The sequence below is a fragment of the Saimiri boliviensis genome, chromosome 13 (genome assembly GCF_048565385.1).
Source record: "Saimiri boliviensis isolate mSaiBol1 chromosome 13, mSaiBol1.pri, whole genome shotgun sequence".
Classification (NCBI taxonomy): Eukaryota; Metazoa; Chordata; class Mammalia; order Primates; family Cebidae; genus Saimiri; species Saimiri boliviensis.
Window position 1 is genome coordinate 59,613,562 of NC_133461.1, and position 21,806 is coordinate 59,635,367.

Genomic DNA, 21,806 nt, shown 5'->3' on the forward strand with positions numbered 1-21,806 from the left:
TGGGTGTTATTTATAAATTTTGAAGTCTGGAGAGTCATTGAATTTGTTCTGGGCCTGGTGCAGAGGCTCATCCTGTAATCCCAGCACTTGGGCGGCCAAAGCAGGTGGATTGCTTGAGCTCAGAAGTCCAGACTATCCTGGGCAACGTGGGGAAACCCTGTCTCTACTGAAAATACAAAAATTAGCTGGGTGTGGTGCAGTGCACATGTGAAGAGAGAGTAGTCCCAGCTACTCAGGAGGCCGAGGTGGGAGGATCACCTGAGCCCAGGAGGTCAGGGCTGCAGTGAACCATGATTGAACCACTGCACTCCAGCCTGGCTGATAGGGCCGGACACTATCTAAAAAAAAAAAAAAAAAATTGTTCTGAAGTTCCTTCTCCAACACAATGCCTATTTCAAATGTAGCTAATCAAAATTGTATCACCCACATCCAGCATTCCAGAACACAGAACAGGCTAGGTGATGCAGCCAATTCATTTTTCTCGGAGATATTTCTATCTGTTTCCCTATCAAACTGCATTTAAAAAAAAAAAAAAAGAATGAAGGGTGTCTTTTATTCAAGATATCTAGTCTTTGAGAACTTTCTTTTTCCATGATTAAATAAGCAGAACAACGGAGCAATAAAGACACCTAAAAGTACACCTAGAAATCCAGAGGCCAGTTTTTCTGAACTCCAGAAAGTAAATAGCCGAGGCAGGAGGGTCTCTGGAGGTTGCCAGTTTGAAACCAGACTGACAACATAGAGATACACCCATCTCTACAAAAAAAATGGATAAAAATTAGCCAGATGAGGTGGCACACGCCTGTAGTCCCAACTATTCAGGAGGCTGAGGTAGGAGGATGGCTTGAGCCTGAGAGGTGGAGGCTGCAGTGACTATGGTAGCACTTTAGCCTGGGCGACAGAGCAAGACCCTGTCTCAAAAAAAAAAAAAAAAGTAGAGATGAGTGATGAGAAGGGCGGAAAGCCCAGGCTAATCTCATGATTCTTGACCACACCCTAGCTGCAAATCGGTTCATCTTGATCAAATGTCCCCTGTGCAGATGACTAGGGTGGGGCCAGGGGAAATGTATTTGCCAGCTGCCTCAGCGGTGGTCACCCTCCTTTTCCAACAAGCAATGGAGGGTGTACCTGGGTGTGCTGGAGGCCCAGGAGTCTCACTGCTTCCAAGAGAACTGTCCCTAAGCACGCACAGAGCCTAATGAACAACTGACATCATGAGCCATGAGTGAATGAAAGAATGGACTGTATAAAGTCCTTGAATTTTTGCTTTGGGCAAACTGGTCACACAATCAAGGGTGTAAGTTACTATGGGACACTTGCTTTAAAAGCAGAAGAAATTCCTTCAAATTGTTATAGAAAACATAGTTTTCAGGTACTCATTTAAGGTAGTTGGCAGCATATGAAAAATTCATACTTGCAGCTTTCTGTCAGTCATATCCATGTTATTGTTCATGGCAGGGATCAGAAGTCCTGCCCAATTAGTCTGTTTCTTAATGTGCTGAAGCCCTCTGTCCTCGGGAAGCTTCCCTCTGACTTGTTTCTCGTGCAGCGCTCTCTGGTTTCTGAGTTTGTTGTATCCCTTCCTCCCGCTGGAAAAGAGAAAAGAAAGAGTTCTCTTGGGATCTTGGCCTCAAATCAAGAAATAACCTTGTGGCTGGGCACAGTGGTTCATGCCTATAATCCCAAGACTTTAGGAGGCCAAGGCAGGAGGATTGCTTGAAGCCAGGAGTTCGAGATCAACCTGGGCAAAAAAGTGAGACCCATCCATCTCTACAAAAAATAAAATATTAGCTGGGCATGGTAGTGTGTGCCTGTACTCCTAGCTGCTTAGAAGACTGAAGTAAGAGGATCACTTGAGCCCAGAAGTTGAAGACTATAGTGAGCTATGATGGCACCCAAACATCAGCCTGGTGTGGTGTGTGCCTGTAGTCCCAGCTATTCGGAAGACTGAGGCAGGAGGATTATTTGAGCTCAGGGACATCAAGGCTACAGTGAGCCATAATTACACCATTACACTCCAGCCTGGATGAGAGGGCAAGATGCCATCTCAAGAGAAAAAAACAAAAAAGTAAAAGAATGGAATAATAGGCCAGACACAGTGGCTCATGTCTTGAAATCCCAACATTTGAAGAAGCCAAGGCAGGAGGATTGCTTGAGATTAAGAGTTCAAGACCAGCCGGGCAACATGGTGAGATCCCATTTCTAGCAAAATTAGAAAAATTAGCTGGGTGTGATGGCACACACCTGTGGTCTCAGCTACTCAGGAGGCTAAAGTGGGAGGATTACTTGAGCCTGGGAGGTGAGCAATGAGCCATGATCACGCCACTGGGACTCCAGCATGGGTGACAGAGACCCTGTCCCATAAGTAAATAGATAGATAAAAGAAAGCAGAAACCTCCTGAAAGTTAAGAATCTTCTAACTTCCCAGAGCAGCCCCACAACAACATACATGGCCTTCTGTCTAGAGAAAGACGTGCAATAAACATTAGCTCACTTAATTGACTGTCCATTGGGAACTCTAACACCCTTCACTGTATGGCAATGCCTGGAAGCTCTCCAAACACAGGGCCTGTGTCAGTTTGCGCTCACTCATGAATCCTCAGTATTTTTGCACAATGCCTAGCTTGTAACAGATGCTCAGAATGAAATTTATTTACCGATAAATGCTATTGATAGGTGATTAAATATAGTATTGTGGTCATCTCAATGAAAAATTGGTCCTTATATTCTGGGACAACTTCTGAGTATAACTTTGATTTGATGGAAAAAAACATTAACTTGATCCGTTCAACTCACTTTCAACTTTGAGAATTACCTGTGTCAGAGAGACATTGGAGTTGTTCTCTGCTAGTTGTAGACACACACAGGCTTGTGCGTTTCCTTCATTCTCCCCCCTCTTTTCCGCTTCTTCATTTCTATGCTCTGTTTCTACTCTCTCAGTCTTTACCGGCAAGTTGGTGTTAGGACAGCCAGGATAGGGAAGTCACACAGAAAGACACAGATTGGGTTACGAAAGACAGCTTTTTATCCCTTTCTGTTATTTTCCCCCCAGGGTGGCTCTTTTGAAGGCTGGGATGACTTCAGTCCACTATTTGCATGATCTTCCATTTAGAGTTCAGGGACAGATGATGTCCTCACATAGTATAATGTTCTGCTTGGCTCTTGGAGTTTCTACTTAGGGACTTCTCTTTCTTTCATCTGTAAATCAAAAGGTCCAAAACACCATCAAAGAATATTAGAAACAAAATAGGCCAATGGCTTCATTTAATAGAGTAAGAACATAGCAAAGCTTTTTTATTTTATATATATATATATTTTTAGACGAATTTTCACTCTTGTTGCCCAGGCTGGAGTACAGTGGTGAGATCTTGGCTCACTGCAACCTCCACCTCCCTGGTTCAAGCGATTCTCCTGCCTCAGCCTCCCAAGTAGCTGGGATTACAGGCCTGCGCCACCATGCCTGGCTAATTTTATTTATTTTTGAATTTTTAGTAGAGACGGAGTTTCATCATTTTGGTCAGGCTCGTCTTGAACTCCTGACCTCAGGTGATCCACCCGCCTCGGCCTCCCAAAGTGCTGGGATTACAGGTATGAGCCACCCTGTCTGGCCCATAGCAAAGATTTATTCACCTGACGGCCAACAGCGTCTGGTTAGTTCACAGAGGCCACAGTTCATCTGCGCGGTCTGGAAATCACCTCACGACTCTGTACATTAAGCAAGTCATCTCAAATACAGAGCTCTCTCCATCACCGGTTAGAATACAACACTTGGGTGGATTTTACTCAACATTCCGGTACTTCCTCCCAAAAAGAAATTGGTGGAGATTAGTGTAACTCAAGAATAGGCAGAAAACATACAAGAAAGTTTAAGACAGATGTCCAGCAGTGTCTAAACTGTTGAGAAGCAAAAGTCAGTAAATAAATGCCTTTAGTTTTCATAGAAAAAGTAAGTTCACCCTAGGACCTCAGAAGCAGAGGCTGTGAGATCACCTTTCAAGAATTGGTGTACGTGATAGAGCTGGACACTGAGCTGCAGCAAACACTGGGAATTGGTGGGGCTGTGGCTTGTCCTGTCCTTCCGCCCCCCGCGTGGACGCGGAAACTGTGAGATGGATGCCTAAGGCAGAGTTGGGTAAAGAGAAGCAGCGTTCATTTTCCCCTGGACTCTGTAAGTCCATGGAGGTGGTGGAGGAATGGCCGCGTCTTGTCCAAGGAGGAAATCCGATTCGAGCCCCCACTCCTCTCCCGGAGGGACTGATAAACGTGTCCCTCGTTCACCCGGGAGGCTGGCACCCAGGCACGACGCGAGGACAGCCAGACTCGCCGACGGCGGCCGCGTCCCGAGGGGCAGGGTGCGCGCCTGTTGGAAGGTGGGAGGCGGAGTTGCTCGGCATCTGGGAAGAGACCAAAGGAATGAGTAATTGGAAATTCTGTAACATAGACCCTTCTCCCAAACCCTTTAGCTCTTCCAGCCCAAGCCCCCTGCCGAGAGGCGAAGGGACTGGAGACAGGGAGACGTGGTGGAGGGAGAGTCACGTTTCGGAGAGGGAAGTGAAATAAAGAGGGCGGCACCCGGGGGGACCTGTGCGTCATTGAGAGACCGAGGAGAAGCGCAGGGCGCACGGAGCTGCAAAAGAAGTAGGAACGAGGAGCCGGAGGGGCTGGCCGCGGAGCGCGGGTGGGGGCGCCGCGGAGCGCCCGAGTTTCCTGACTTCCCTGGCGGCGCTCCGGCCACCGGCAGCCTCGTTCTTGGCCCCTGCCCCGACCCGCCGCGCTCCGGACCCTAGCAGGCGGGGCGCGCCCGCTGCGCGCATAATGTGGCAGCTGACTTGGACCCGGGCCCTCGCGCCCTGGAGCTGGGCGCTAGCGCTGCTGGCCCTGGGCGGCGTGGGGCTGTGCCGCGCCGGCCCGCAGCCCGGGTACCCAGCGCGGCCCAGCGCCAGAAACAAGTAAGTGCGCGCCTCTCCGCTGGCTCCAAACCTCCTACCCCTCCCCGGCCGCCGCTGAGCCCCGGAGCTGCCAAGCCTGAGACGACGAGCGGCAGCCTGGGGTCTCCCTTGGACTTCCGCGGGCGACCCCTTCTCTGGGTGACCGCGCGCTCCACGGCCGGCGCCTCAGGCAGAGCTGACTCCGGGGGCGTGGGCACAGAGTGTGTCCCTCAGACCCGGGTGATCCGAAAACGACACCCAGGAATTCCAGGACCCCCTGGGACCGTGGGTGCTTTTCTTTCGCGTCTTGGTCGGGTCGAGGCGCACGCTCTCCAGGCGCGCACCCGGGCGCCCTCTGGCTTCTGCTCTGTGAAGCTCCCGCCTCCGCTGAGGGCGACCCGCGCTCCCCTACCGTCTCTGGGTCTGGGGCTGCTGTCCCCTCTCCCCTGGCCTCATTGTTCTCCGAGTTTACCCGGTGCCCTTCACCCTCTCTCTCCTGCCTCCCAGGAACTGGTGCGCCTACATCGTGAACAAGAATGTGAGCTGCTCTGTGCTGGAGGGAAGTGAGAGTTTTATTCAGGCTCAGTACAACTGTGCCTGGAACCAGATGCCCTGTCCGTCCGCGCTGGTGTAAGTCCTGGGGCCAGGAAGCGAGGGGGTGGTGCGCCCGGGCCGGGGCGGTGGGGGTGGGGTGGGGTTGTCGCGCTGGGCTCTAGTCCTCCAGTAAATCTCTTCCAGATCCCGTGTAAACCCAGCAGCGGAAAAGCGCTCAGAGCGCTGCGCGGGGCACCGGCCACACTGGGGTATTTAGGGAGTGTGTGCTGCCCGAGTGATCGGGGAGGATGCCCACGCCTGGGGACTGTGGGGTCGCGGGGGCATAGCAGAGGATGAACAAAGCTCCCACTCCCACTTCTGCTTTTCCTTTCAATCTTTGTTTCTAACATAAGGCAGCTGAATCTAATTAGATCCATATTGTGTGTTCTGGGGCGCACAGAGGATTCCAAAATGTATACTGCTAAACGCGTTTCAATGTAGGATTCGCTGAGAGGATTGGCTAAGCAGTGTTCTAAAACAACTGAGTTCTGTCCACATGTTCCCATAAAACGGAATCTTCCAGTGTCTTAGATATCTAAGCTAAAACCTCAGGAACACTTTGTTGAATGAACCCTGTGGTTCTCCAGCAACCCTCCCCACAACTTAGGTTTGGAATTTTGCTAGAGATTGTGGGAGAGATGGCGGTTAAAGACAGGTGGAAGAATTAATCATCTTTTTGCTTATAAAGATTTCACCATCTTAAAAAAGCAACGCGATAAAGTACAAATGCTGTTAAATGCATGACATTCAATTATCATCCGGCAAGTCTTTGGGGTTTTGTGTCAGTCTGATATCGGAAGATGGGCCGATGTGAATAAACGGCTGTTGAGGAACACATGATGGCTGAAATTAATTGTTTTTCACTAAGAATAAGTTGTTTGTCTTAGAGCACAGTTGTCATTACAGCGGCGAATAGTCAGTAGGCGGATCTGTCTTTGGCAAAACCAAGGGACAGATTGGAACTTGTACTCCAGGAAACCTTATTCCAGAGAACAGTAAATGAGCCTGTAGTCCTGTGGGAAGTGGGGTGCTGGAGGAGCTGCAAACAGGGTTCAGCTAATTCCTGCTGGGCAAAAACAACACAAAACAAACAAACTTAGAGAGGTCCCCACTTCCTAATATACAGTGAAAACCGCTGAAATTGAATGCCCGGCTAGGCTATCTCTTTGAGTTGGATACATTGTCAGAGACATAAGGTACTGTCATCCGACCTTAACCTCTTAGTAAGACTGAGACCTCATCATCTACGGCCAGCAGTCAGTGAACCCAGAACCAAGTAAGGTTTTTACACTGTGGGAGTGATATAAACTAAGTATGCAACACAGTTTGAATGCATTTCTTTAAAATTAGAATTGAGTCATTAATCAGGAATATTTTATCCATCTTATACAAGAATCAAATGTTGTGGCTTGGTATAACTTTAAAACTTACTGGTGACAATCTGGAGGTAAATGAATTTTTCATTTTGGAAGGTAATGCATTTTTTGTTTAAAAGATGGCTTGCTTTTATTTTCTTAAATTATTTTAGCTGTTTAGAATACCAAAGTATGATTAATTGTTCTATTTGATCAAAGCTCAGTGAAACTTGGTTGTCAGTGGGGAGAGAATTGCCTCCAGACCAGCAGGTTAACGCAAGGCAGTGGGAATGTATTTTTACCATCCAGTGAGTAGGACAACAGAATCATTATAACAAATGACAGACATTTCTGTTGTTTTATTAAACAAAGCCAAAATAAATGACCTGGGTGTTTTTCTTCAGTAATAACCATGTGAACAATTCAAGTGCATTTTTACATTTTAAGTACCGCACTGTAAGTGTGAAGTTTAAGAAACAAAGACAGACTCTTTGAGTTGATGAACCTGAAAATCTTGACATTAGCTTCACGGTAAATTCAGTCTTCACCTTTTTCAGTTTCTTTAGGGATGTGACAGAATGGTTTGCCTTATTTTCCAACTGAGGAATGTTTCCTAAGGTTTCTTTTTTGTTTTTTGTTTGTTTGTTTTCTTTTGAGACAGTCGCACTCTGTCGCCAGGCTGGGATGTGGTGGCATGATCTCAGCTCACTGCAACCTCTGCCTCCCGGGTTCAAGTGATTCTCATTCCTCAGGCTCCCGAGTTGCTGGAACTATAGGTGCATGCCACCACACCCAGCTAATTTTTTTTTTTCTTTTCTATTTTTAGTAGAGACATAGTTTCACCATGTTGGTCAGGCTGGTCTTGAACTCTTGAGCCCAGGCAATCTGCCCGCCTTGGCCTCCTAAAGTGCCAGGATTACAAGTGTGACCACCTCGCCTGGCCCCTAAGTTTTGAGAATTAGTGGATGAATGAAGATAAAGGAAGGAGCCTTCTTTTTATACTTAACAAGGAGGAACGGCTGTTTCACATGGAATTGCTCAGTTTTCTTTGAGGAATCCAGAAGTCTGAATCACCTCTCAATTTATTGTCAAGTCAGCCTTTTCATAATCTGTTCCTTAGAACCTGGGACCTTTGGAAGGGAAGTTGAAGTTCTTTATTATGGTGGTTGTTTTTTAGAGACAAGGTCTCACTGTGTCACCCAGGCTGGGGTGAAGTAGCACGAAAATAGTTTACCGCAGCCTCTAACTCTTGGGCTCAAATGATCCTTCCACCTCAGCCTCCTGAGTAGCTGGGATTATAAGCGCAAGTCACCGCGTCCTGCTAATTTTTTACTTTTTTTTTTAGGGTCTGGGATCTTACTATGTTGCCCAGGCTGGAAGAGAAGGTTCTTCAGAAACTCACCCTGGAGTGACTGAGGGGTAATTTGTGAGCAGTGTTGGAAGTACAGGGCTGAAGCTTGGCCGAGATGCTTTAGATAGAAACGCATTTCTGCGGTTGAGAGTGACAGAGGTCAGCACCACTGAGGCCTTGAGATGGTTGAGCAGAGCTGAGTTCTTAGGAACAGTGGAGGAAAAGGAGGAGGAAGAGCCAGGCAAGAAGAGAGAGTGAATTAAAGACATTGGTGGAAGAAACCCCATCTTAGAGACTCAGAGAAGTCCTGGAGGCTTCAGGCTCCAGAAAGGCCATGGGTTAGTGAGCAGGAAGCAATTGCTTCTGCAGAAAGAGACCATTCAGGTCACTGGGGTGTAGCATTGTCATTTGTGTGAGATTGAAGGAGTGAGTCGTGAGGAAACTTAGTTGCACAGAAAGTGGTATGTTGGGAAAAAGGCTCTGATGATTTAAAAAAAAAAAAAAGAAAGAAAACAAAAAGAAAGTTAGGTGGTAGCCAAACAGGTAAAGAATTACTTAGAGAGAGAGAGCTCTGGGCCAGGTGTGGTGACTGATGCCTGTAATCCAACATTATGGGAGGCTAAGGTGGAAGGATCACTTGAGCCCAAAAGGGAGGCTGAGATAGGATTGCTTGAGCCCAGGAGTTCGAGGCTGTAGTGAGCTATGATCATGTCACTGTGCTTCAGCCTGGGCAACCGAGTGAGACCCCGTCTCAAAACAGAGAGACAGAGAGACAGAGAGAGAGAGAGAGAGAGTGAGAGAGAGAGAAAGAAAGAAAGAGAATGAATGAGAATGTCAGTCTTGCTTGGTCATGTTTGGATGTACGGCTGGTAGAAAACAGCACGGTCTTTCTTCTCTTTATTGGACTGGCATTGTTTTTTTTTTTCATTCGTCCACACTGTCCCATCACCTTCTGGTCAGCCTGATGGTTTTAGTATTGGGGACACTGGGAGGCGTCTGGTCCACAGATAGGCTGCGTTGTTGGTAAAGACATCCAAGGACCCCAGAGGCGAGGCAGGATTATTCTGAGTTCACTTTGCCTCCCCACTCAGGGCTGACGCTCTGTAGGGCAGAGTTTTCTGACACCACACACTGACTTGGGCTTATCAGCATCTGGCCACCTCCCCCCACCGCCTCGTGGCCAGTGTTGTATCTTGCTAGAATTTTTCCTATTAGCTCTTTTTCTAAAAAATATCTTGGCAGCTGGGAAGGGGTCTGGGTGGGGCCAGCACGCAGAGTCTGTGCTGCTGAGATAATGTCCGCCAGGAATTTGCAGCAGGTGTTGACTCTTCCTGTTGAGTTCGGAACACCTCTAATCCTACTCAGGTTCTGAGGGTAGCAGATAGTTGTTCGGTTGGAAGAAAAGTTGTCTCTCAGGGAATAAGCTCAGCCAGGGAATGTGGCTTTAAAAAAAAAACGACACAGAACATTTGGCTGGGCGTGGTGGCCCATGCCTGTAATCCCAGCACTTTGGGATGCTGAGGTGAGAGGGTTGCTTGAGCTCAGGAGTTCACGACCAGCCTGATTAACATAGTGAGAGCCTCTTTCTACAAAAAATAGAAGAAATTAGCTGGGTGTGGTGGCACGTGCCTGTAGTCCCAGCTACTGGAGAGGCTGAGGCGGGGGGATTGCTTGAGCCTGGGAGTTCAAGGCTGCAGAGACCCACAATTGCGCCACGGCACTGCAGTCTGGGTGACAGAATCTAAAAGAACAACAACAAAACCCCAGAACAGAACAAGTAAGGTTGTGGTGGGGGCGGGGGTGCGGGGGGTGGGGAAAGAGGGCTTACATCTTCCAGAGCCAATTTTCTGTTTTCTACGTCTCTAGGCACAGAATAACTTTCAGTTCAAAAGGTGCCTTTTGTGTATAGCTTTGGAGGAATTTTTTTTCTTTTAGCTTTTAAACAAAAGTTTTGCCATCAATTGGCTGTCAGGAGGCTTGTTTCTTGGCATTGAAGGTAACTTGGAGTCAGCTAAGGAAGACTGAGCTCGTGCCAGAGAGGCACAGCTGTTGCTATTTTGAGTTTCTTTCTTTGGGTTTCCATTCTTTATCGGCCTCTTAGGGCTGCTCCCCTAGAATCTCCAGACCTTCCTTTTAAGTTTCTTATTTCTCTTGTTCCTATCTCTTCCTAGGTTCCCACTGGAGGAGGTGCTATGCTCACAGGGCCTTTGGCAGTTCCAGAACATTTCCACACCATTACTTTATTCTTATCACAAATTCAGCCAGGAGATTAGGTAGGGCGGAGACTGGGGTCTTGGAGAATGAACATGCATTTGTTTGGGCTACAGTTTCTACCTTTGTCTTAGAAAACAGCGAATAGCCTTCAAATAGAGGTAATGGCCTTACGAAAAACTGCTTTTTGTTAGAACTTGTTTTCATGAAGCCCCTTAATTGGTCTTTCTCTGTTGATCTGTTTCACCTACATTGGCACGTGGTACTTGAGTTAAATTCCTGAGGTAGCCAGAAAAGGGGAGGCAGGTGGGGATAGGCTGTGGAGAACGGCGAACGGGTGGGAGCTCCATCCAAGTGGAGTGGGGTGGCTGACGTGCTCTGGAAGAGGAAATACAAGACTTGGCTTGCAGCCCGAGATCTTCCACCACCAAGCTGCGTGACCACAGGAAAGTCATTTAGCCCTTCTGAGGCACATTTTTCTCACATCTACAGGACAGGGTTGTGGGGAGGAGGCTGCCTTTGAAGTAAAACTGTGCAAAAACTGTGCTGTCTGAAAGAATAAATTGGTGCCAATATCAGTGGAGAATTGAGGTTTCTCGTGAAATGGAAAGATTCAGATGAGGCAGGCTTGGTGCTGTCGTTTACTAGTGTGATGAAATAACTACATCCTAATGAAAATCAACTTTGATACATTCGTTTTGAAAGTAGCGTTGGAAGAGTTGTTGGGGTTTTTTTTTTTTGCATCTATAGCACTGGTTACTTTGAACAAATAAAAGCTTTCTCTAAAAAAAAAAAAAAAAAATTGCGCTGTCACACTAATATAACGCCTACCTAGCAGGCACATCGGGTGAGCACTCAGCGACTTTATTGTTTGTTGGTTTGAAATGTCGCTGCCTCATGGGGGTTCTTATCTTTGAAGACTTTGGTCTGAAGTTGATGCTTTGGAGAAAAGCTAAAATACAATTCAAATCCTTACATTCAGTGAATTAAGCTAATAATGACACTGACATGCCTAAGATGAAGTTTAAAAGATTAAGTGAAGCTCAGCCAGGCACAGTGGTGTGTTCCTATAATTCCAGCTACTCGGGAGGCTGGGGTGGGAGGATCGCTTGAGTCCAGGAGTTTGAATCCAGCCTGGGCAACATAGTGAACCCCCCCATCTCTAAAAAAATAAAATAAAATTTAAATGTAAACAAATTAAGTGAAATTCTTAAGAGATTCCTTTGGAAGCTGAGCCAGAAGTGCAGTCTCTTTGGGGGAATGCATGTAAGTGATTATGCTCAAAGTCAACGCTGCCGTGGCCCGTGGTATTTCTTGCTGGTTCTGCAGGTGTCTGTGTCTGGAGTAGGTCAGTAAAGGAAGGTTAACTAGATGTTGGATGTTTGATGTTGCTGTGAGCGGTGGTAAACTAGTGCCAACACCCAGGTGATCTATCACCAGCCACTAATGTGTTCCTTGAATTCTTTTAGGAAAAAAAATCCTCTTCCTCTTTGCATAATATTAAGATGTTATCTACACATGCTGTGTATATATAATGAAGCAGTTGCCACATTCAGCAATTACACAGAGCTTTGCATCCTGTTTTTAAAAAATCTAAAACGGGTAAACGACACCAGTGGTGAGATTCCTTCCAGTCTGCCGCACAAATGTTCTGATTTATTGCTGGCCGCATGACTTTTTTAGGGCTCAGCGTTAACTGCTTCCATCCTTGATGAAGTAGATTTCTGGGCTTAAAAATAACAACAAACCACTTGATAACATGGTACAGCTGAGCATGACTTCGCCTTACAAAGAACTATTTTCCTGGGAGAATCGAGGGAGGAGCCCCATATTTCTCAACATGACTGCGGTTCACACTGAAGGAAAAATAATGAAATGACTAAAACTATACGCACCAATAAGTTTTCTTCTTTCCTTCCTGTTTTAAAGTGATGATGGGTGCTGAAACAAAGTAGGAAGCGTTCACATGAGCCAGATTCCTGGTTTGAAAATGATGTAAAAGCAAACTTTTCTGGGTGTGTCACTTAGAAGGACCCAGAAGGACTCAGCTGCCTTTTTTTTTTCTTCCACCTAAGAAAATATTAGGAGATGAGAGAATACGCTTAAGAATTACTGTCTGCAGCATCAGCCTTTCAAGACAATGTATTTTATTATGCGTTTGGTTAAAGACAAACAGTGCAGATGAAGCTTTTTAAGTGGATCATTTCGATGGAAGACTTTGCTGAGACTTTGCAGCTGTTCCCCAGGTTTCTCCATCTCCGTGCACCTCTGTGATTGCGGGAGTTCTGCCTAATGCATGGGCTTCATTAGGTTTGCTTTCACAGAGACTTACTCTGGGTCCATAAGAGGAGGCACAAGATGTTTCCCTCTTACTTGAAGTTGTTTCCCTCCATCTGCTCCACAGGGATGTTGTGAGAAAATAATGAGGTAAAGACCTAAAAATGTTTTCTAAACCATAGTGGTGACAATGCTACTTATTTTTCTGCTAACTGAAGCTTTTCCACATATCTTGAAAACGGAGGAGGAGAGCTGGTGATTGCAACAGAACTTAGGGCGTGGGGCGAGTTTCGCAATCCAGCCCTTTTCAGGGAGAAGAAAAAAAAAAGTCGCTCTTTTTAGTGGAAAGTCGCTCTTTCCACTAAAGCGACTCTGGCTTGCGTTTAGCCTTTGAATGAAGGGGACTGGGCCCAGGGAGGCATGGTCAAGCCTTTCTTAATATTTCACACATTCCAGAACTTTGAGTCTGGCCTACCGTGCTGACAGTGCTCAGACCTGGTTTATGTCAGGCATCTCCGACCTTGGAGATCTCGGGCAGCTTTCAGCAGGAGGGGCAGCCTTCTGGTGTGTGGAAGCAAGGTCAGGGCCCCACTCCGCTACGATGGACCATGCACCCTTTCCTCTCACAACATATTTCATCACCTCCTGGCCACTCTCGAGGTTTGCAAGTCATTCTCTTGCATTGCTGCTGAGAATAACCGGCAAGGCAAGGCACAGATCTCCTCACAGACAGGGCAGGTTGGGGTGGGGCAGGTGGGAAGCAGAAATGCCGCTGTCCGGTGTCTAGAACCAAAGAGCAAAGCACTTACTCCTTGTCAGAATCATTACCGGAAAACGAGTAATCCCAATTAGGAAGAACTTCTTGTGTTTTCTTTTCTTTTTTTTTTTTTAATTTCCACAGGTTATTGGGGAGCTGGTAGCATTTGGTTATGTGAGTAAGTTCTTTAGTGGTGATTTGTGAGACTTTTGTTCACCCATCACTGGCGCAGTATACACTGCACCCAATTTGTAGTCTTTTATTCCTCACCTGCTTCCCACCCTTTTCCCCTGAGTCCCCAAGTCCATTGTATCATTCTTATGCCTTTGAATCCACACAGTTTGGCTCCCACTTGTGAGTGAGAACATAATGATGTTTGGTGTTCCATTCATGAGTTACTTCCCTTAGAATAATAGTCTCCAGTTCCATCCAGATTGCTGCAAATACCATTAATTCATTTTTTTTATAATTGAGTAGTATTCCATCGTGTGTGTGTGTGTACACACGCGTGTGTGCACACACACACACCACAGTTTCTTATTTATTTATTTAATAGAGATAGAATCTCACTCTGTTGCCCAGGCTGGAGTGCAGTGGCTGGATCTTGGCTCACAGCAACCTCCACCTCCTGGGTTCAAGCGATTCTCCCACCTCGGCCTGCCGAGTAGCTGGGATTTGATTAGAGGTGCCTGCCACCACGCTTCGGCTAATTTTTATAGTTTTACTTGAGTCAGAGTTTGACCATGTTGGCCAGGCTGGTCTCGAACTCCTGACCTCAAGTGATCTCGCCTCAGCCTCCCAGAGTGCTGGGATTACAGGTGTAACCCAATAGCACCCAGCCCTATAGCACAGTTTCTTTATCCACTTGTTGATTGATGGGCATTTGAGTTCCACAGTTTTGCGATTGTGAATTGTGTTACTATAAACATGCATGTGCACGTATCTTTTTCATGTAATGACTTCTTTTTCTCTGGGTAGATACTCGGTAGTGGGATTGCTAGATCAAATGGTAGTTCTACTTTTAGTTCTTTAAGGAATCCCCACACTGTTTTTCATAGTGGTTGGACTAGTTTACATTTCCACCAGCAGAGTAGAAGTGTTCCCTGTTTATAGCATCCATGCTAGCATCTACTATTTTTAGTTTTTGATTATGGCCATTCTTGCAGGAGTCAGGTGGTATCACACTGTGGTTTTGATTTGCATTTCCCTGATCATTAGTGATGTTGAACATTTTTCCTATGTTTTTTAGCCATTTGTACATCTTCTTTTGAGAATTGTCTGTGTCCTTAGCCTGCTTTTTAATGGGATTTTTTTTTTCTTCTTGCTAATTTGTTTGTGTTTGTTGTAGATTCTGGATATTAGTCCTTATATATATAGATTGTGAAGATTTTATCCCACTCTGCGGGTTGTCTGTTAACTCTGTTGACTGTTCCTTTTGCCATGAGAAAGCTCTTTAGTTTAATTAAACCCCACCTATTTAGCTTTGTTTTTGTTATATTTGCTTTTTGGTTCTTGGTCATGAAGTCTTTGCCTAAGCCAATGTCTAGAAGGGTTTTTCCACTGTTATCTCCTAGTATTTTTATAGTTTCGGGTCTTAGATTTAAGTCCTCGATCCATCTTAAGTTGACTTTTGTGTAAAGTGAGACATGAGGATCCAGTTTAATTCTTCTACATGTGACTTGCCAGTTATCTCAGCATCATTTGTTGAATAGGGTGTTCTTTCCCCACTTTCTATTTTTGCCTCCTTTGCTGAATACCAGTTGGCTGTAAGTATTTGGGTTTACATCTGGATTCTCTATTCTGTTCCATTGGTCGATGTGCCTGTTTTTATACCAGTACCATGCTGTTTTGGTGACTACGGCCTTATAGTATAGTTTGAAGTCAGATAGTGTGATGCCTCCGGATTTGTTTCTTTTGCTTAGTTTTGCTTTGCTTATGTGGACTCTTTTGGTTCCATATGAATTTTAGCATTTTTTTTCTAGGTCTGTGAAGAATGTTGGTGGTATTTTGATGGGAATTGCGTTGAATTTGTAGATTGCTTTTGGCAGTATGGTTATTTTCACAATATTGATTATACCCATTCATGGACATGGGATATGTTTCCATTTGTTTGTATCATCTATGATTTCTTACAGCAATGTTTTGTAGTTTTCCTTGTAGCGGTCTTTTACCTCCTTGGTTAGGTATATTCCTAAGTATTTTATTTATTCATTTATTTTGCATCTATTGTAAAAGAGGTTGAGTTCTTGATTTGATTCTCAGCTTGGTCACTATTGGTGTATATCAGAGCTACTAATTTGTGTACATTAATTTTGTATCCTGAAACTTTGCTGAATTTGTCAGTTCTAGGAGCTTTTTGGAGGATTCTTTAGGGATCTAGGTATACAATCATATCATCGGCAAACAGTGACAGTTTGACTTTCTTTCTACCAATTTCAGTGCCCTTTATTTTTTTTCTCTTGTCTGACTGCTCTGACTTGGACTTCCAGTACAATGTTGAATAGAGGTGGTGAAAGTGGGCATCCTTGTCTTGTTCCAGTTCTCAGAGAGAACGCTTTTATCTTTTCCCCATTCAGTATTATGTTGGCTTTAGGTTTGTCATACATAGTTTTTATGACATTGAGGTATGTCCCTTGTATGCCGATTTTGCTGAGGATTTTAATAATAAAGAGATGCTGGGTTTTGTTGCATGGTTTTTCTGCATCTATCGAGATGATCGAGTGATTTTTGTTTTTAAATTATGTTTATGTCATGTATCACATTTATTGACTTGTGTATGTTAAATTATCCCTGCATCCCTGGTATGAAACTGACTTGATATGCTGTTGGATTTGGTTAGCTAGTATTTTGTTAAGGATTTTTGCATTTATCTTCATCAGAGGTATTGGTCTGTAGTTTTCTTATTTTGTTATGTCCTTTCCTGGTTTTGGTATTGGGATGATACTGGCTTTATAGAATGATTTAGGAAGGATTCTTTCTCTATCTTGTGGAATACTGTCAACAGGATTGGTACCAATTCTTCTTTAAATGTCTGGTAGGATTCAGCTGTGAATCCATCTGGTCCTGGTCTTATTTCTTGTTTTATTTTCAAAATGCTAATATACATCTGTGATGTTTTGTGTTATTTTATACAACATGGCAGTTCGAAGGCAGTTATTTTTTTTTTTAAATCCTATTTGGCTTTCTTATTTAATAATTGATCCAATACCTTTAAAAGAACAAAAGTGAATATTAGACCTGAGTTTTCAATAGGCAGAAGCAATTGGTTGTGTGTCTGAAGAGTAATCTGATACATTGTTTTTTAAAAAACAACTCTCCTTAAACCTTCATTCTGAAACTCTGACAAAGACTTAATGATGCTGAATTTAGTTTCTGTGTAACTGAAATATATTATTGCATAGTCAGGAAAGACTGGTACTGTTTTTTCACAGACTTGAAGAGATTTTAAAATACCTTAATGCAGAAATTACATAGTTTAAAAAAAAAGGTTAACTGAAGTATAATTTAAATGAGGAAGCCACATATTTGAAGTTGTACAATTTAATATTTTGACATCTACACCCATGAAGCCAACATTACAATCAGCATATCCCTTGCTAATCCCTCCTTCCAGTTTCTCCCCACACACCCACTCCCTGGAAACTGCTGATCTGCTTTCCCTCACTAGGGATAAGTTTGCATATTTTAAAGTTTTATGTAAATAGAGTCATGCAGGTTGTAGTTTCTTTTGGCTGGCTTCTTTCATTGAACCGAAAGATTTTGAGATTCATTCATGTTGTAATATGTATCAATAGTTGACTTTTTATTTGAAATGGGATCTCACTACATTGCCCAGACTGGTCTTGAACTCCTGGGCTCAAGTGACCCTTCCAACTCAGCCTCCTGAGTGGCTAGGACTCCAGGTGTGCACCACTGCACCTGGCTGTAGTTGATTACTTTTTGTTGTTAGATAGAGTCGTGTGTGTGTGTGTGTGTGTGTGTGTGTGTGTGTGTGTATACCATCATCTGTATATAGATGCTGAAGAGCATGGTGAAATACAGAGTGAGAAAAATAACTTACATTGATAGTAAGGATACTTCTTGGAGTTTCTGAAGAACCACTGAGGTGGTAGAGACATAACAGATATAAAACACTAGATAAAATCATAATGGACCAGGTGTGGGGGCTCGCACCTGTGATCGTGACACTTTGAGAGGCTGAGGTGGGAAGATCACTTGGGCTCAGGAGTTAGAGACCAGCCTGGGCAACATGGAAAAGCCCAGTCTCTACTAAAAATACAAAAATTAGCTGGACGTGGTGGTGCACACCTGCGGTCCCAGCTACTCAGGATACTGAGATGGGAGGATCGCTTGAGCTGAGAAGGTTGAGGCTATAGTGAGTATGATCTTGCCACTGCACTCCAGCCTCTGTGACAGATCCTGTCTCAAAATCAATAAGCAAAAATAAAACCATCATGGAGTAGAAAACATTTTACATTTATTTACAGCCCTGGAAAATGTTGGATTAAGGATTCATAATTAGCATAAGCTATTTTGAATTGGCAGAAAGCTCAATAGGCTTGAAATAAAACTTACTCTTTTAAGACTGTTTGGTTAAACACATATTTTTGTGTAAGGCCTACATGTGGCCCAGAACCAGTTTCTACAGGGATACAGCAAGGATCTTTCTGTTGGCTTCTGGAAGTTCATATCTGGCAGGTGAATTGAAACATATGCATAAATAATTACAACATAAAAGCTAGAAATGAGGATTGCAGTAAGAGAAACACAAATTGCTGGGGGTGCTCAGAAGTGGAACAAAATTATTTCCAGTCAGGAGGAATCTGAGAACTTGTTTGCAAGTGGTGACGTCTTAGGGCTTTGAAGGAAGCTTCCAGTTGAATATATGCAGATGTGAAAGAAGGCCAAGGTCAATGTAAGTCAAAACACACCAGCAGGGACCTGGAGGTGGGTGTCCACAGGGAGTCATAAATCAAGACGTGGGCAGGGTTGGGTCTCCTGAGGGCTTCAAGGGAAGTATCTGTTCCAGGCCTCTCTCCATAGCCCGTAGACACCTGTCTTCTCCCCGTGTCTCTTCACATTGTGTGTCCTCTGTGTGTGCCTGTCTCTGTCTCCAGATTCCCCCATTCCCCACCCCCCGACTTTTTTTTCTTTGCCCGGTTAACTAAATTTTTCCCATTTTCTAAGAACACCAGACCTACCTGATTAGGACCCACTCTAATGTCCTTGTTTTAACTTGATCACTTCTATAAAGACCCTATCTCTAAATAAAGTCACATTTTTCGGTACTGGGGGTTAGGATGCCAACATATCTTTCTGCAGGGGGACACAATTCAGTCCATAACACTGTGGTTGGGAGTGTGGGCTTTATTATCCACCAAAGGAGGGTCATGAATGCTTTCATTAGGAACATCATCAAACTTGGGTTTCCCCACTTTTTATGGAGAATGGGATCTTGCTGTGTTCCCCAGGCTGGCCTCAAACTCCTGGGCTCAGGTGATCCTCCTGCCTCTGCCTCCTAAAGTATTGCAATTATAGGCATGAGCCACCACACCTGGCAGGGACATCATCAGAGCTGTGCCTATATATCTATTTTTTTAATTGCATTTTAGGTTCTGGGGTACTTATAAAGAACGTGTAGGATTGTTGCATAGGTACATACATGGCAATGTGGTTTGCTGCCTCCGTCCCCATCACCTATATCTGGCATGTCTCCCAGTGTTATCCCTCCCCAACCTCCCTACCTCCTGACTGTCCCTCCCCTAGTCCTCCCCCACAGACCCCAGTGTGTGATGCTCCCCTCCCTGTGTCCATGTGTTCTCATCATTCAACACTTGCCTATGAGCGAGAACATGTGGTGTTTGATTTTCTGTTCCTGTGTCAGTTTGCTGCAAATGATGGTTTCCAGTTTCATCCATGTCCCTACAAAGGACACGAACTCATCTTTTTTATGGCTGCATAGTATTCCATGGTGTATATGTGCCACATTTTCCCTGTCCAGTCTATCATCGATGGGCATTTGGTTTGGTTCAAAGTCTTTGCTGCAGTGAAACTGCTGCAGTGGACATAAGTGTGCTTGTGTCCTTATATGAGAACGATTTATAATCCTCTGGATATATACCCAGTAACGGGATTGCTGGGTCAAATGGAATTTCTATTTCTAGGTCCTTGAGGAAGCGCTGCACTGTCTCCCACAATGGTTGAACTAATTTACACTCCCACTGGCATGAGATGGTATCTCAATGTAGTTTTGATTTGCATTTCTCTAATGACCAGTGATGAGCAATTTTTCATATGTTTCTTGGCCTCATATATATTTTCTTTTGAAAAGTGTCAGGTCATATCCTTTGCTGACTTATGAATGGGTTTGTTTTTTTCTCATAAATCTGTTTTAGTTCTTTGTAGATTTTTGATATAAGTCCTTTGTCAGATGGGTAGATTGCAAAAGTTTTTTCCCATTCTGTTGGTTGCTAGTTCACTCTAATGATTGTTTCTTTTGCTGTGCAGAAGCTCTGGAGTTTAATTAGATCCCATTTCTCTATTTTGCCTTTTGTTGCCAATGCTTTTGGTGTTTTAGTAATGAAGTCCTTGCCTGTGCCTATGTCCTGAATGGTTTTGCCTAGGTTTTCTTCTAAGGTTTTTATGGTGTTAGGTCTTATGTTTAAGTATTTAATCCATCTGGAGTTAATTTTAGTGTAAGGTGTCAGGAAGGGGTCCTGTTTCTGCTTTCTGCACATGGCTAGCCAGTTTTCCCAACACCATTTATTAAACAGGGAATCCTTTCCCCATTGTTTGTTTTTGTCAGGTTTGTCAAAGATCAGGTGGTTGTATATGTGAGGCATTGCCTCTGAGGCCTCTGTTCTGTTTCATTGGTCTATGTCTCTGTTTTGGTACAAGTACCATGCTGTTTTGATTACTGTAGCCTTGTAGTATAGTTTGAAGTCCGGTAGCATGATGCCTCCAGCTTTGTTATTTTTGCTTAGAATTGACTTGGCTATGGGGGCTCTCTTTTGATTCCATATGAAGTTTAAGGTGGTATTTTTCAGTTCTGTGAAGAAGGTCATTGGTACCTTGATGGGGGTAGCATTGAATCTATAAATTACTTTGGGCAGTATGGCCATTTTCACGATATTGATTCTTCCTAACCATGAGCATGGATGTTTCTCCATCCGTTTGTGTCCTCTTATTTCGTTGAGCAGTGGTTTGTAGTTCTCCTTGAAGAGGTCCTTTACATCCTTTGTTAGTTGTATTCCTAGGTATTTTATTCTCTTTGTAGCAATTGTGAATGGCAGTCTGTTCTTGATTTGGCTTTCTTTGTCTGTTATTGGTGTATAGGAACGCTTGTGATTTTTGCACATTTATTTTGCATCCTGGAACTTTGCTGAAGTTGCTTATCAGTTTAAAGAGATTTTGGGCTGAGACAAAAGGGTCTTCTAAATATACAATAATGTCACCTGCAAATAGAGACAATTTGACTTCCTCCTTTCCTAATTAAATACCCTTTATTTCTTTTTCTTGCCTCATTGCTCTGGCTAGAACTTCCAATACTATATTGAATCGGAGTGGTGAGAGAGGGCATCCTTGTCTAGTGCCAGATTTCAAAGGGAATGCTTCCAGTTTTTTCCCATTCAGTATGATATTGGCTGTGGGTTTGTCATAAATGCCTTTTATTATTTTGAGATACGTTCTGTCGATACCTAGTTTATTGAGAGCTTTTAGCATAAAGCCTGTTGAATTTCGTCGAAGGCCTTCTCTACATCTGTTGAGAAAATCAGGTGGTTTTGTCTTTGGTTCTGTTTATGTGGTGAATTATGTTTATAGACTTGCGTATATTGAACCAGCCTTGCATCCCGGGATGAAGCCTACTTGATCGTGATGGATAAGCTCTTTGATGTGCTGTTGCACTCAGTTTGCCAGTATTTTATTGAAGATTTTTGCATCTATGTTCATCATGGATAGTGACCTGAAGTTTTCTTGTCGAGTCTTTGCCGGGTTTTGGTATCAGAATGATGTTGGTCTCATAAAATGATTTGGGAAGGATTCCCTCTTTTTGGATTGTTTGGAATAGTTCCATAAGGAGTGGTACCAGCTCTTCTTTGTATGTCTGGTAGAATTCAGTTGTGAACCCATCTGGACCTGGGCTTTTTTTGGTTGATAAGCTATTAATTGCTGCCTCAACTTCAGCCCTTGTTATTGGTCTGTTCAGTTGACTTCTTCCTGGTTTAGGCTTGGGAGGGTTTAAGTGTCCAGGAATTTATCCATTTCTTTCAGGTCTACTAGTTTATGTGCATAGAGTTGTTTGTAGTAATCTCTGACGGTGGTTTGTATTTCTG

General features: G+C 44.1%; 1 protein-coding gene across 1 annotated transcript in view; it reads left to right on the plus strand.

Annotated features, from left to right (window-relative positions):
* The first annotated feature begins 4,717 nt into the window (after nt 1–4,717).
* EMILIN2 (elastin microfibril interfacer 2) overlaps nt 4,718–21,806 on the plus strand; it is a 61,540-nt gene continuing 44,451 nt past the window's right edge. The window contains exons 1-2 of the mRNA XM_039463866.2: nt 4,718–4,949; nt 5,436–5,558. Coding sequence (XP_039319800.1) covers nt 4,816–4,949; nt 5,436–5,558 — 257 coding nt within the window. The 5' untranslated portion in view covers nt 4,718–4,815. The remainder of the gene's footprint in view (nt 4,950–5,435; nt 5,559–21,806) is intronic.